A 16909-nucleotide genomic window follows, 5' to 3' on the forward strand; every position below is an offset into this window, starting at 1 on the left:
TGTAAGAACTCTTACCTCATTAACATCTCAGCCAAACTTTTAGCATCTGGAAAACAAGTAGAGAAGACATTATTTTACTTTTTACATAAAAGACTGGACGCTTAAATGTGTCATGCTGGATGACTTCTCCTCTCACCTCTGAGCCTCTTCAGCCTCTGCTCCCTCCTCCTCCTCCTCAGCACCAGCAGCCCAATGAAGATTACTACGATGCCCACCAACACACAGGAAATAGTCACCATCATCTTTAAGCCCTCGCCGCCTCCAGAGTGGTCTTCACTTACGTTGGGGGCCTTCACCAAAGGTGCGATGGTACCTGTGCAGGTCACATGATATGTCTGATGTGAATGCTCGTCCCGCATGTGTTATCTGTTAGATATCATTTTCACTTCCCAGAATAAAAACCCCATTTTGTTAGGGTTAGGGTTAATCCTAACCATAATGTTGAAAGCATATTATGTTTAAATTGATCAAGACCATGAAAATTCACACACAATGTTACATCACAAGCTGGTGCATTCTGTTAATATCGGCACTTGACATTTTGCAGGATTGGTTTACTCTACGCCAAACCGTCCATACAGTAAATTCTAATATAGTCATGCTGTATAGACAAATTCTCAGTCAGATTAGAAACTCTAGGATTGCTGTTGAATAGTCTTTTTTGACTAGGAATTGTGAAATTACCCATATAAATGTTCTTGTATGAAAAGAAAATAGTTTTATTGTTGTCATCTTTAGCATAGGATATCTGACTCTCTTTTATGAGAGGATTTGAGATTCAAGTCGATTAATACAGTGGAAAGGAGCGGGAGCAACCATTTCCTTTTGCTTTCACTTATTTTAATTAAAACCTTGGTAATCAATTTATATTTGTAACTGTTTCACTGTCCCTGTTTATAAAGCCTGCATAAAACAATATGCTAAACACGCATAGGGTGAATTATCTAGATTTAGTCCATCTTAACTACAACTACTTAACCCCATGACGTTTTTCACTGAGGTTAAGGAATATAACTGATTTCTTGACACTTGTGCAGCCTAGCTTTTGGAACTTTTCTTTGCCTCAAACTACTTCTGAGAGCCAGACTCAGTGTGCTGCAGTTACTGGAAAGATTATCTTTAGTTCCACTGTCAGAGTGTCAGTGTTCTGTGGATCATGCAGCTGCAGTTCCCTGCACTACACACAGGTTATTTCAATGCTTTGTAACATCCCCCGCTATTCTGTTAACTTACTGCCATCGTAGCTGAGTGTTGAAAACTTGACTCTCTTCTCAGCATAGCCGGCGCTGTTGTAGACCTTCATCTGCAGCTCGTACCAGCTGGCCTCCTGCAGGTCGTACAGGATGTAGCTCTTGGTGAGGGAGGTGCGCTGTGCCGTGGTCCATGATGGCGAGTCCATAGGCCGGTACTCCAGGGTGAAGGAGGTGATGGGGCATCCGCCGTTATTCCAGCCGTTCAGGTTAAGCTTGACCCGAGTGGCGTTAATGCTGGTGAACAGCTCCTGCTCTTTGGAGTACTGAGGTTCTGTGGAGTTAAGGAAGCAGGACATCAATTAATCTGCATATTGTTCTCGATTAATATATTGGTCTAAAACAAAAGGTCACAAAGGTGTCTTAGGGCTTATGTCTTTAGATGCCTTTTGAGTGTCTAACAAACAATCAACAGAGTGATGAAAATTAGAATGAAGAAAATCAGAAACCGTCAATGGCACAAAATAAGGACTCTGGAAAGATTTGTCATCAAAATACACATACTGAAATGCAACATTTTTTAAGTGTGCTCCCATTCGAGCTATTAATCTGTCAGTTATAAAGTTATACAAAAGACCTCAGTTAGAAAATCCCACCTCTTAATGATAAATATAATATTATGAGTTGTTTGTTCTTACCTTTCCCATGGGTCTTCGCTTCAATGATCTCACTTATGCGTCCTGGCCCCACTGCATTCTGCGCAGTGAGTGTGAACTTGTACCAGGTTCCACACTTGAGGTTCTCCAGTCTGTAGGAGCGCTCACTGGGACTGATGGGGAAGTTCCCCCACTGCTCGCTGTTATCCTCCGAGTACTGCAGGATGTAGCCTGGAGGTGAGACGTGTGGGGACATGAGTGTTAATGCACAGAAAAAAATCAACAGAAAATAAAACTCCTGCCGGGTTGTGTCTGTCTGACCTCTGATGGAGCTGCCTCCGTTGTCTCCAGGGATCCAGGAGAGGGTTATTGACGTGGTGGTTGTCTTGGTTACTGTGAGGCGAGGCTGGTCCGGTGGAACTGAAGGAAAGGCCCAAACATGAGTGATTATAAGAACTTTTCTCAGCAGGAAGCTTTGTGTAGAACCACCACAGTATTTTCCACTGAAACCAGTGCCCAGTCTGATCTGATTGGTCAAATGACTGGCTCGGTTATGATTGGCAAACCACTTAAGGATGTCCTGCCCCTTAGCCTATCACTTACAATGTGTTTGAGCGTTAGCCAATAGAAGCGTGAGATTGATTGATCATTAGGATTTTAGCCTTTGCAGACCATTTACATGCACAACAAGCTGTAGAACACACACACCGAAGGGAAAACTACAAAAAGCTTTGATGGACAACACGACAGTGGAAGAACAATCCACTTAGTCACTTTCAGCCATAAGACCATAAGATGAAATGTTTTTTTTGTGTGTTATGTGTGAGATTTATGTTTTGCTGAGTTGTTTTATTTACCGGTACCAAAGCCACATTTTCCACTAGATTTAAATTTAATCTGAATCTGAATTTTGAGGGTCTCACCTTGGACCTGCAGGTTGAGGACGATCTTGTCTGAACCGAAGCTGTTACTGGCCACGCAAGTGTAGTTCCCAGAATCCTCTGCTTTCACCGTGCGAATAACGAGGCTGCCGTTACCATGGACGCTACGCCGGCTGTCAATCACAACAGGTGCTGGGGTTCCGTTGCTAAAACATCCATGTGTTTAGAATTAATATCGCATTTGTGAGGCTACATGTGCATTTATCTCATACATCACTGTACTCACATCTCCTTCAGCCACTTGATGGTTGGAGATGGATCTCCCACTGCTTTACACGGCAGCACAATATCCCTCATCCAGGGGGTGGTTACTGTTCTGTTGAAGGTCAGGATCCGAGCCGGAGCTGCAAAAATACACACATACTTCAATATTAGAGGACGTGCCAAAACAAACGTGTTGATGGTTTTCAAAAGATTTCACAGAGCGTTGTCCTTTCACTTAATCTCTTTTAGTCCCTACGCTCAATTACTCACTGTTCAGTAATTCCTATCTATAAGTATACTCTTACATGTACAGATGTTCAACAGATGTTCATGTACAGATGTACAACAGATGTTCAAACTTTAGACTTTATACATAACTTCATATAAGATTGTCCTTTTTTTGTTAGGTGGAGGTAGGTCATCAAAATGACTCACATTTATACCGTGGGCTGCCCTGTTAAGAATAAATATGGACAGAGCATGGTTAAGAATAGATGGAGGCATACAATGTGACTGCACACTTGTATTATTCATCCTCTGTTATCCTTGAACAGGCCTTTCAATAAACCTTGTCTTCGTGTCTACTAGTGTTATTGCTCAAATTACAGTCATGGTTACAGTCTCCATCTTAGGAGTGGAGCAGGGGAGGTAGGACATCCATCACCTAGCCCTGGGACAGGATGCTGATAGGAGCTGCAGGTCCTGACTTCAGAGGCCATGGTGTCTATCAGCATATGCAATCAGCTTATCAGCTCTCACCAAGCATGTCAGTGTTAACAGGGTCAGACTCAGGGTCATTAACATTCTCCTGATGCTCCCCCACCTGTCCAGATACTAGGAATAAAGCACTCTGTCACACACCCACATGGGGGAAAGGAGGTGTGGTAAGAAGTTGAAGCCGAAGCAAATATTATAAACAGTTAAGAATTGGGACTACTGCAATAACATGGTATACTTTACCTTGTATGTTCCAAATACTGTCATTAACGTCCTCGTTGTTATAACAGCACTTGAGCTCCATCCTGGTATATTATTGCACTTTTTTATTGCAATTTCTTTGTATCTTAGGATTTTTGTATGTTGCGCCGTGGCTTTTGCCTTTGGAATTTGAAGGACTCCCAAAAAGATGCATCCCAAGGACACAATTTGCATCTTTTTTTCTGGCTGACATAAATCTTTATGCGCTTAATTTTTATTGACCCTTAAATCAATTTGCCTATGTATCAAATTTGGTAGACAGTACAGTACTTTATTCAGCTTGAACTGCAACAAAGATGAGCTGCACCTACCCTCAGCCATGGGTTTGACGGTGATGATTTCACTGGCATTTCCTCGGCCGGCGGCGGTGACGGCCACCACCCAGATGCTGTACTGGCGGTTCCTGCTCAGGTTGGGGATGCGGTAGAAGAACACATCTGGAGCCGCCTCAAACTCACTGCTCACCTGTGAGAAGACATTCATCACATTTTTTATTAACTTTAAGTTATGCAACATGTCAAATACATTAATAGACAAATACAGTAGGTGCCAAAGGATAATACTGGCGATATTCTATACTGTAAACAGACACCATAAAAAATATTAAATCATCACTGATATCTGTGTGTAGTATCAGCATGATAAATCAGGTTCTTCTGTGTGATAGAGCTCTACTGTTAAAAACGAATAAAAACACACCAGTTGGAAATGGTTTTCTGTTTTCAGTGAATGTATTTTTGATTGTGACTTTGTGGTTGAAATCATCTCTGAACTCACCCAGCATTACTGGATTACTGTCACTGGATTAATAGCATTAATATCTTGTGAATACTAATACACCAATGTAAATACTATATTTGTTTATGTGATGTATTGTAGTACAATGTACACATTTTTAATTGAATATGTAAACAAACGCTTTAAATGTAATAATTATAGCCCATTTGACTTTTATATACAGTATATATTGTTATTATTATTGTTATTGCATCCAAAATGCTAAATGTGTTGATAGATTTCATTCAAAGGGTTTTAGTGATTGCAATCTGCTGGATATCTGATTCCATGTTTTATAAAACGTTGACAAACCGTGGGGTGTGGGTTGGAACAGAAGACTGTGTATTTCCTGATGATGCCATTCACTTTGAGAGGAGGAAGCCAGGACACAAACACCACCGAGTTAGAAGCAGCTGCTGCCTTCACCCCTGCCGGAGGCCCGGGAACTGAAAGGAGAAGATGATTTAGTTGATGTATTTTCCACATTAGGATACAATTATTTATACACTGCTCATCATAGAGCAAGATAACAGATGTTTAATGCCTTTTCCACAGGATTACATGTAAGTTACAGTACGAGTGCTCCACTAAATAAGTATATTAAAGACCCTGCTGCTTTCTTGACTTGTTTTTGCCGAAGGGGATCATTAACTGCTGAGAAATGTGATCAATGTGGTGAAACTGACATTTCTCATTAAGAAGATACATATGTTAATGTATGAAGGCCATTTAGCAGTGAGTTACACTTCAGCAGTGTTCTGGAGAGAGAATCTTCCTACCATCTTCCTTGGTGCGGGTGTAGATCTGTTCACTGCGGACTCCGTCTCCAGCTCTGGTGAAAGTCAGCACTTGGATGCTGTAGTTGGTGTACTTCTCCAGTCCGTCCAGCTCCAGAGAGGGCTTAGAGGTGGTCACGTTCCTGATCTCTCCCAGCTCTGAAGGACAGGAAAAGGGGCCCGAGAGATTTGGAGAGTTAAGTAAGAATTAGTTCAGGACACCTCAGGTCGAAGGTCTTTTTTAAATTGAAGTTTCTTTTTAAAAGAATGCATGAATGTAAGTAGCACACCTGTATGTGTAGCAGCCCATTCACACACAACTATCAGAAAACGTCTGAAATAATTCAGTGTAACTTTAATGAGACAAAAGTGTAACTGTCTGAAAAAGACACATTAACACTGAGACTGATGTCCTGTTACACTCTGCACCCGGACCCGACCTGCACCTCCCTCTGCTGGTGAGGGATATAACATTGGGTCATGCTGATGAATGGCTGTGGTCTGAGATTAAAGATAGAATAGATAACATTCTGATTTAATGTTAATGAATGTTGATTATACTGAGCAATTTATACTTTTTTTTATAGGTTAATATTGTTATTAGTGGTTGCTTCTTTATTACCTAAAACTGTATTAGCACTGTTATGAATAACACTGTGGAATATCACTTTTATAAGATATAATAATATTAAAACATGCTGCTAGTTTACTGCTTTTTGTATACTTGTAATTACCAATTCTTCCCTGGAATTAATAAAGATACAAATGTTAATTAACTTGTTATTTAATATGTTAGTCTACTCAGTTATTAGCCTTTTATCTTCACTGTCCCTTTGTAACGATATGACATTCTAGGCTGTGGGACGCTTTCTGATTTTGATTGACCCTTTTATAGTTTATGATCTTTAAATACAATATAAGTCAAACCATTTAAAGATAACATTAAAATGTGACTCCAAGCTGCAGACTGTTACTATGCAAGCTCTTGCTGGCTGTCTGCAGCGCTCATGTTGTGCGGGCAGGTCGACATGATGTGACAGAGCAGGGGTCAAAGGTAATCGTGCTGTCACAACCGATCACTCTGACACAAGGCCGGCCTGTGACTTCATGCACTCTGACTTCAACGGGACCATGCAGACTCTCGGGCAGTAGCGGACGATATACCTATTCTTAGGATCCGAAAGAAACCTTATTAATTAAAGATTGCATTTCACAGATTTAGTTCATAACCTTTATCTACAACACAATTATCTCCTTAGTAAACAAACAAATGTGAGGCAGAGAAATCCAATTTAGTTTTCTACATTAACTAATAACATCAGATATGTATATATATATTTTTAAACCAGGTTTTTTTGTTCTTGTTTGTTTTGTAAATTAAATGATTGGCCGAGTTTTATCTTTTATAATATCTATTTCTTATTTAGCCGTAACATATGAATGGTTTTTCTCCTGTATACAGTTAAGCAGCTTAGCTCTGATTGGTCCAGAAGACTCTTAAAGAGACCCTACAAAAGTACTGTTTTCATTTAGTCAGCAAAATGCATAGTGTATCTTTGAGGTGTGACAGGTAGGTCACACCTCTATATCAAAACAGCTCTATATCACTACCACTCATCATGCAGGTCACAACTCGCTGTGTTTGCGTCTTCCGGTATATACCATGTGTTGTTTGAAAGATACATTTGGAGATATTCCTATTTCTTTCAAATACACTTGATTAAAAGGCAATCAACCAGCTTTAAAAGCTTAGGACAAGCAGATTATGACCATGTGGATAACAAAAATGATTTTAAGAAGAGTTCAGACGTTGTTGGATACCTCCATCAGGAAGGTTGGCCCAGTAGATGACCCTGAAGCCCAGCAGGTTTCCGTTCAGAGCATCTTTGGGGGGGGTCAGCCAGGACAGAGAGATGACCTCCGGAGACGTGGCTATGGCCTGGACGTTCTCTGGAGGCCGACTGGGCACTGAGAAAGAAAAAAATAACTTTGAGTACAGGGATGACAAAATGTGGCAGCACCCTCTGATCTCCACTAGGCTGTGATATAACCTCATAAATCTGTCTCTCTTGCATTACAGCTTAGTGCTCACCATCTTCCAGCGTGGTAGCAGCCACCTCTGTGGAGGAGGGCCCCGTCCCTGCGCTATTGCTGGCCTGCACCACCACCCCATACTGGGTGAACTTCTTCAGGTTGTCCAGCACCAGGCTCTCTGCGTTGTCTCCTGTGGTCTCCACGCTGATCACACTGAACTGGTAGTTTCCCCCAGAGCTGTACTCCCTGTAGCCCACCTGGTAGCCTTTGATGGCCCCGTTCTGCAGGTGCTTTTTCGGGGCCTGACAATAAAATGACATGGTTATTCCAGATAACAGCTTTTTTTTTTGCCTGTTCCACATTCTCCATGACAAATCAAAACATAATAGTTAGACACCATATATCAAATAGCATTCTCAGATCAAGCACTATTCTGATGAATAAAGAAAACTGTCTGGAGAAAGTCCTCCAAATTTATAAATGTATTTCATCACTTTTAGCAACCAGGAATAATAAAATAAAAAAACACATACATGATATGGTGTAGCTTGGCAACCTACATCACACCTACATAGATTCACTCCCATTGATTTTACAAGAGCAAGTTCCTCTTCTTACCTGTACCTTAAAAGTAGAACTAGAAAATATAAAAATTGAAATGACCCCTTTGAGTTCTTTATAAGTCTTTATAAGCAATCTACATTGAGTCACTTTCGACCAGAGACGAAAAAGGGAATGATTTAAATGACACATAACTCTTATAACATATTTATGTAATTCGTGCCTTCATGAAGCCAACACCATCCTCTGTTAGCTGACTGAGGGGAGATGTGCACTTTTTTGCTGTTAACAGCAGTCACGGTTCCCATGATCAGAAACAATAAAAGGGAGGTTGTGACATGTGATTACAAGTCATTGTTTGTGGACCTTTAGATGCATTCTGGTGCCACATTTGAAATGGAGAACTTAAATGAAACAAAAGAACTAAAAGATTGTATACATAATGAAAATAATAACCTGAAAAAACACTAGTCACTCCACCTACTACATCAGACATTAAAGATTCATAATGACAACAAATACAGCTACCGTAGCTACACACAGTGTTCTTTTAACACCTTCATTTAGTCGGGAACAGTCCTTAAGCCTCACATCTGGGAGAGAATCAGTGCAGCACTACAATATTCACAGCTACAAACAAACACACACTTTCAACCCACAGAGTCGGATCAACTTACCCTCCAAGCGACTCGGATGCTCTGAGAGGAGAAGGCTTCCAGCTGCACGTCCTGAGGCGGTCCATCAGGAGCTGAGATCACAACATGTACACATTATGAAACTGTACACAACCAGTGCTGATCTGCACAAAACCTACTAAACAAACGTCCAGAGGAGAGTCTGGATCACGCTATCGTGACAGATGGGATAGTTTTATTTATAGTTGAGGGTGAGAAGTGCTCTGTGGGGGGGGGGGTTGAAGACTAGGGTGAGCTGATTTGCAGATGGGGTCCAGGCTCAGTCTATTGACCGCAGTGTGACATTTACTACTGAGGCCACTAATTGAAATTTTCAGCTTTTTGTGCGAGGTCAGCGTGTGTTCAATAATGCAACAGAGCCAATGGGGCTGATGTCACCAGGCTGCTAATGAATTGACTCTGTTGGCCCTTTACCTCCTATTGCCCCCACACACACTCAAATGTGTTTTGATTTGTGTTTTGATTTTGAACTGTATGATATACTTGAATGGTGAGTGTCTGAAACATTTCTACATGGTTTATTTCTGTACACACAGAAGAAACTGAAACGTTGACTTATATTAAATCTTTTATGTCAACACATTTCACATAACTGTATTAGGTTAGTTGAAAGCAATAATATTAAGTGAACCTAATATTTTGTATGTAAACGAAATATTATTGCTTTCAACTAACCTAATACAGTTATGAGTTATCTGTTGACAACGTTTCAGATGTTTTCAGTGCAGAATGCAACACACTCATTCTTACCCGCTTCATCCGTGGTGATGGTTAGCTCGTTGCTGGCCTCGCTCTTGCCGATCAGGTTCTTGGCGAACATGCGGATGTTGTAGGTGGAGGATGGGTGCAGGTCGATGATGGTGGCCTGGTTGAGCTGAGGTGAGACATCTTTGGTCTTCTGAGCAGTATCCCAGGGGGCTATGGAGGTTTATTGGGGTTATTGGGGAGAAGTCAAAGCTAAGTGCACCCGGACAGGCTATATTAAATCATAGTGCTTTGACAAAATGAATAGGGGGAGGGGTATTCAACCAAGATGGTGGCTGTGGTTCAGGGGATAAAATGGGCGTCTCCAAATTGGAGGGTCATGTAGTGTATTGTATTGAAGTGTATGTAAGTCACTTTGGACAAAAGCGTCAACTAAATAACATGTAATGCACTGTAAAGACACCCGATTCTCTACAAGCTTACAATTTTAAAGGGGACATAATATGTATAATAATATATATTTACATGATATATAAATTCAGGTTCATATTTGTATTTTGTGCCTCTACTGTGACATGTCTCCATGGTTTAATGTTCAAAAAGCTCTTTATTTTTCTCATACTGCCTGTGCTGCAGCACCTTCTGTCTGAAACCAGAGCCCAGTCTGCTGTGATTGGTTTGCTGAACAGCTATTTTGTGATTGGCCAACCACTTAGAGATGTCCGACCCCTTAACCTATAACGTACAATGTGTTGGAGAGCTAGCGAGTGGAGGGAACACAGGGATTTTATTCTTAGTAGATCATTTACATGAGCAAAAACCTATAGAACGCACTACAGGAAAGGGAAGCCCCCAAAAAGCATAACAGGGCCCCTTTAACCAATGCTATGTGAAACTATTTTGTTCATTGCAAAATCTTACCATATAGATATAAATGTATTTCTTGTACCTGATTTGTTCTTGCTCTCAATATCGAAGCCTGTGATTGGGCTGTTGCCATCGAAACCCATAGTCCAGCGCAGTGCAATGGTCCTGTCCTTCACTTCTCTGATCTCCACCTCTGGGGGGTCCGGGGGCTCTATGAGACATAACATTGGCAAAAATGTTGTTATTTCAGTCTTACTAAATTTAATCTGCATTGTCTGAATAAAAGGTGTGTTTTATGTTTGAGCAGTTCACCAAGATGTAGTCATACCTTGCACTGTGAGCTGAATGATTCCTCTGTCTTCTCCAAACGAGTTGATGGCATGACAAGAGAAGAAGCCAGAGTCCTCCCTCACTGTGGGCATGATCTGAGGGATTCACATAATTGGGTTGGATTTACTAAAAAAAACACTATGCAGCTGGATGTCCACTGATTGTTATATTGATTTCATAAATATCTGCTATCTTAATTTAAATGGAGCGGTTTGCTGTCCAATAATATATCCCACAACCTTTGACTTGTGACCCCTCACTACAGCCTTGGTGACATGAGTAGGGCAGAGTTCAACCAAACTATGTAATTCGAATGAAGTCAGAATTGTCTCCCCATTTCAACACTGTATCTCTAGAAGAAGCGTAATCTTGAATTCTGAAGAAAGAATCCAGTATTTCTTTAGAGAAAATAAACGTCGATTATGCTAGTGCATCATATACAAAATAAATATCAACAATCCAAAATATGGCCATAAGTTGAATTTTACTCATCCAACTGCGTCTTACCTGCAGGGTGGAGATGACTTCATCGCCCACCTCCTTGACAGAAACCACGTAGCGGCTGGTCTCGGGGTTGATGATGCGTTCCTCCTTCTCCCAGCGCACCATGATGGGTTTCTCGCCGTGGGCAGTGCAGCTCATCTTCTTCTCTTCGCCTTGAGTCGCAAGCGTGGTGTTGGGGTAGGATGTGATCATGGCAGGGACTGGTGAGGAAAGGAGTTGGAGAAAAAGAGGTAAAGAACCCGGTTGGATTTGTTTTCTAGATTAATCAAATTGGTACTTGATTTCTAACTGATTGATATTTGTTGATAGGAGACACATTTCTCTTGCTCAAATAACCTTTGGATCGACTTATTTAGCCAAACGTATTCCTCAGAGAAAGACAAACAACTTTGTACAAAACATTAACTCTGTCTCTTTTGGTTGCTAACTTGAGCATGCTAGAGGGCTCACAGTTGCTAAAGTTGCAGAGAAAGGCATAGAGATGGTGAACAAATACTTGTCATAGAGTCATAAACCTGGAATTCAGTTAGCATTTTAGCACTTCTGGGCTCCCCAATCACCAAGTCAATTGTTTTTTAATTGAGTTTTTTGTAAACTTTCTGAGATCTTAAAAACGCAATTGCTAAGTGGCAAATACAAAAAAGCTAAAGAACTGTCTTATGTAAACCCTTTCTGTATCACCTGCGATGAAAATAAATCTAGAATTCCCAGCCTCGTTAATGTTGTGTAACTGAACGTACAGCCTCCCCGTAACGTTGTATGGAGCACTGCCTCGGCGTCTCTTCTATCTGAGGGTCCTAAATGGCTCAGTGATGCTCTAACAACACTCTGAAGACACCACACTAAACGCACACTAACGACATACATGCCTCATTACACCCACAGCCGAGTGTATAACAACCCTCTGCTCCCAGATGCTCATACACACTCACACCCACATCCACACACAAGCTCTTGCAAGCGCACAAATGTGTGCGAGCTCTTGCATACACACACAAACACAAATACACAAAGCGTGACTCCAGTGATGTGATGTGATGTGATGTGAAGTGTCAGGCAAGAGGTTGCAAACATTTAAGCCTCATCTCTTATTCATTCTGCAGCCATTTGGCGCACGGCTAAGGAAAAGAACGCTGATTTATTTTGCATGACAAGTATGAATTTTTTGTGAGACATATTTGGAAAAGTGAGGCCAGAATAAAAAGCTCAGGCTTTATTTAAACGATAACGTTTTAGTGCTAGCTTCTCTCATTTTGCAGTGAAAGTGGACCAGAGGTGAGTCCCCTGCAGAGAGGCCAACTTTGTGACGGCGGTGAGAAGAAGACAGGATAAATGTATTGCAAGACAGTGAAGGCGATTTGTCAAATTTACAATATATTTCTGGTTATGGCACATATTTCTTAATGACATATTGATGCAATGGGTTGACTTAATGGAGTAACATTTGGAAAAAAATCCTGCACCGATTCAAAAATTACAACAATATGATATAAAAGAAAAACCTCTACTAAGTATTGTGATATTTGATGGTCAAAAGTGAATTCTTGTTTTGTTTTCCATAATGTATTTGTCACTTTTACCATGGTCATTGTTGACATAAAACTAGCTACAGGTGACCAACCTCTAAATATCCAATAGTTTGATAAAAGGGAGCCAGTTTTTATGTTTTTGAAAGGCCAGATGGATGCATTAATTAGATAAATAATCATTTTCAAACAGTTTTCACAACATTTCTAGAACTTATTTGAAGAAACAGACTTTCTAAACAGCTGTCTATTCTTAATTCAACCAGAAAGGGAAATATTTGTTACATCTTGCATTTTTTATCATTATCATTGTTCAAGAATTATCTAAATCATTACTGAAATCACTTTGCTTTGTGTCTTACTTGGTTTTACGGTATGTGCCTCTTTCACTATTGAAGTCACTTTGATTTGAATGTGTGAGCAGCTCTTCAGTTAATTTGTTGCAATTATCAACTAAATGTATTTTGCGACATGGCATCATGACATGAAAATGTGTAAGAAGACAGAGACACAAAGCAAACAAATCCTCAACAATGGAATAGTCTGAGAGAGGGCTCAGAGATGAAGCACATGCAAAGTGTGCGTCTGTGTGTAAGTGTGTTTAAACATACAGCAGAACGTGTGTATGTATATGCATGTGTATGCAGACGTGTGTGAGTGGGTGTGCAAGGCAGTTCAGCTGAGCCAGCCCTGAGGCGCGCTTTGTGGCCCTGTAATTGTTGTGTTGATGTATTTCTTTAATATCCATTGGCATTATGGGAACAGGACAACGGGGAGGAATGACGAGAGTAAAAGAAAGGAGGGAAGAGAGGAGGAGGAGAAAGGGAGTCCCCCTTCTCATTAGGCATCAACTCCCCTGATATCTAATTCCGCCTTGAACACAACACATGGGGCAAAGCACACAGCTAACAAACATGTGTGCAGACAAGTGGGATCTCATCACAAATGGTATTTTATATCAGTCATACTTTAAATCAGCTTACTCAATCTTAGTTTATGCGTTTAATGATCATGTTGTGAAAGACTCAATCTAGGTTGATGAGACATTTTTGTGCTAAATAAAGTCATGAACACAAAAACAGACAATAAATAATTAACTATAAAGAAAATACAATTTAAATCTTTATCTAAGTATCAAAATATTAAGGTAATTTAACCTGATTACCCTCCATTAGTTTTCCTCGACATCAAATGCAATGTAAATTAATACAAGAGAACAAATGTATTAATATGATGTTTCCTTAGATGTTGATGTAGAGGACGTTAGCATAATGTAACCTTATAAAATAAAATAAAACGAGATATTTAGTATCAAATATGTTATTATACAGTATTTTATTTTAACAGATTAAAACAAAGGATTCCAGATTAAATTATATGTTAAATTATAGGACAGGCTCACAGAATATTCAAGTTTACAAATGCTGTATATTTTCCCCATGAATAAATGAAAAGTATTCACAGAATTGTTCCTTAACAAACAAAATACTGCATCAAGAAAAATATTTTGATGAGTAAGCACATGCTTTGTAATGTATGGATGTATTTCCAAATTTACTCTAATTTACTCTTTTTAATGTAACTGTAAGGAAATACAGTTACCCTTTTCTGTTATTCCAAAATCATTGTGTTGCTGGCCTAAACATATCTCTTTTCTCAGCCAATGATTATTCCTGAAAATCAGCTGCTGTATTGTTTGCTTACATTAGTACAAAGTAAGGATTACAGCAATGAAAAGTGAAGAATAATAAGTGTGTGTTTACTACACAGTACAACGTGTGGAGGTGAGGAGAGCCCTGTTCCTCCACACAAACCCAGAGGGCAGTGATGATACACTTAAGCCTGCAGGGGATTGTGGGGGATAGGCTGGCTGCTGATAGGCTACTCCCGTGAGACAAAAGCCCTTCCCTTCCTCCCTCCCTCCCTCCCTTCTCCCAGGCTGCCTTTCACCTGGACAGGTTACCATGCCAACCAGCATCGGACAGTCTCTCCTGCCTCCTCCCTCTCCTCCCCCCTCTCTCTCCAGGCTCTACTCTTAGAAAAGGGCCATTTCTAGTAGCCAGGAATAGAACATGGACCTGCCATTGATTTTTTTACAGGAGTATGATGATGATTACACAATCACGCCCTGAATGTCGCAATGCAGGGCCGAAAAGAGATACCAAAGAAACTGCTTCTAGTGTCTCTTACTGGTGGTGTGGAATGGAGCAGTCAGGAGAGTAATAATAACACATCATTACAGCAGAATGGCTACAGTACTTCAGTGCAGGCTATTCATCTGTGATCAAAGAAAGAAAGCATTGAGACCAGAGGTTCAATGAGATGTAAGGGGATGAGGGGAGCTGATCTTCTTTTCTTCAGAGGATTCCTCTTAATTGTTATTAAAAACAAAAAAGGAAAGGAATAAAACATTAAGCTCAATTTTAAAGTCACACAAAACCTTTCCAAAAAGAAAATGATTGTTGAGCATAATCATGGGGGTTTGTTATGCACTATTAGCTGATGGGATGTCATTATATTTGGGTCTGAAATAGGACTGTCAAAGTTGTATTCAATAAAGTGGTGCAGTGATGACGTATTTTGTAGGTCGACCTGGAAGTTAGCATCGCAAGGGCTCCTTTGACAAAAATATTGCGGAATATTGCAGAAAATAAGATATGTGGACACACCTTCATAATACTTACACTTTTGAGGCATAAATGCAAATGCCAGAAGCAAAAAGCTAACGTTACGCTATAAACGTACTACATGACAGTCACATGATTTTACTTCACCAAGGCTAGGCTAAAGGAGGCTAATGTTTGTTTAGCGTGATGACGGTTAGTAGACTCATTAAGTCACTTCAGAGACATTCACCAGTGGGCTATTTAGCGACGTATTTTATGTTGTAGAACCAAACGAGATCATCTCTTAAGCTTGTGTTATCCACAGACCTTAATCTAAAAATTACTTAAAAGTTTTAAATGAAAGTGTTAAAATGCTAACTTATACCAGGGTTATTTCTGCACGTATCTATACATTCCTTTCATAAAATCCATAATAATATTCTATAGATAATAGGTAAAAAAGGGGAGCTGAAAATATTTATAAAAACCCCTCTGTGTTATCTTCTCTCTAGATGAAAGCACTGGGTGCTGTTAGCCATAGGGCTAACCCTGGTTTAAGGGGGCCACAAAGGCTAGACAAGAGAAGACGAGCAGAGATGTGTGTAGCTCCCTGCCCTGGAGGCACACTGTAAGTGGGATGGATGTGGGGGGGGGGGGGGGGTGGCTGGTTCACTGGCTGCCTGCAATGTACTGAAATAATTCCCTTAGCTGCACAATTTGCTTGGAAAGGGAGCAATGCATGATGCAGACTGGGTAGCCTTTCTGTGCGCAGGTTGGGGGGGGGGGGGAATGCAGATGAGTAAATTAGATGAAAGAAATGGAGATGAGAGGTATGGGGGCCGCCTTATGGCCGTCTGAAGGACGCGTACTCCTCAGTGACCACAGGAACATTTACCTCTTCTCTTCAGTGAAGCCTCATTAAGCGCTCTGCCCTCATCACTGTCTGCCAACATTATGATGTCTAATAGGCTTGATTGGTCTTAATTGGCCCTGATAAACATTGAGTGGCTGTTGACTGAATCTGATAGCATCCGCTGTGGATTGGTAATGAATTGACTGAATTGCATCTGTTTTTGAGGTAAGGATGCCTGAATGGAAATTTTAAATAAATCATGGGTTTAACCTTTGTGTTGGGTTACACCTTGTTGACTAACTTTATTCTGACTTAATTCTATAAGATGTATTATTCTTTTTTGAATTGATAGTCAATAGAACTCATTTACACAAAATAAACCTAATTTTCAATTTAATAAAAGCATTTTGTTAATGATTTGAAAATAATCACAGGAACACCACAGATGCTATACTTAATAAAACACCCACAATTCAATGAAAGTGGTGATCATTACTTGCAAAGAACGTAGTATGGAACCATTCCTCTTTTTCCAACATAACATTTAGAAACAGATCCAATTTGACCCAAGGACAACAGGAAGGTTAAGCCTGTACCTGCACCCAGTGTCATACCAAACAGCAGCTATTTCTCCTATCCAAAACACTGAACAAGAACAACTCCTGGTGTAGAGACTGTCATTTCTACTGGCTGTTAGAGCGGTGGC

General features: G+C 40.3%; 1 protein-coding gene across 2 annotated transcripts in view; it reads right to left on the reverse strand.

Moving 5' to 3' along the window:
• dscama (Down syndrome cell adhesion molecule a) overlaps positions 1 to 16909 on the reverse strand; it is an 83715-nt gene that overhangs the window by 5823 nt on the left and 60983 nt on the right. For both annotated transcript variants that reach the window (XM_063896123.1, XM_063896122.1), the window contains exons 12-28: positions 11222 to 11418; positions 10713 to 10809; positions 10467 to 10595; positions 9563 to 9730; positions 8795 to 8865; positions 7615 to 7858; positions 7344 to 7490; positions 5526 to 5681; positions 5059 to 5192; positions 4281 to 4434; positions 3014 to 3131; positions 2770 to 2933; positions 2168 to 2266; positions 1889 to 2077; positions 1234 to 1524; positions 137 to 313; positions 16 to 46 (exon numbers count right to left, since the gene is read on the reverse strand). In XM_063896123.1, coding sequence (XP_063752193.1) covers positions 16 to 46; positions 137 to 313; positions 1234 to 1524; positions 1889 to 2077; positions 2168 to 2266; positions 2770 to 2933; positions 3014 to 3131; positions 4281 to 4434; positions 5059 to 5192; positions 5526 to 5681; positions 7344 to 7490; positions 7615 to 7858; positions 8795 to 8865; positions 9563 to 9730; positions 10467 to 10595; positions 10713 to 10809; positions 11222 to 11418 — 2566 coding nt within the window. The remainder of the gene's footprint in view (positions 1 to 15; positions 47 to 136; positions 314 to 1233; positions 1525 to 1888; positions 2078 to 2167; positions 2267 to 2769; positions 2934 to 3013; positions 3132 to 4280; positions 4435 to 5058; positions 5193 to 5525; positions 5682 to 7343; positions 7491 to 7614; positions 7859 to 8794; positions 8866 to 9562; positions 9731 to 10466; positions 10596 to 10712; positions 10810 to 11221; positions 11419 to 16909) is intronic.

Source organism: Eleginops maclovinus, chromosome 11 (genome assembly GCF_036324505.1).
Source record: "Eleginops maclovinus isolate JMC-PN-2008 ecotype Puerto Natales chromosome 11, JC_Emac_rtc_rv5, whole genome shotgun sequence".
Lineage (NCBI taxonomy): Eukaryota > Metazoa > Chordata > Actinopteri > Perciformes > Eleginopidae > Eleginops > Eleginops maclovinus.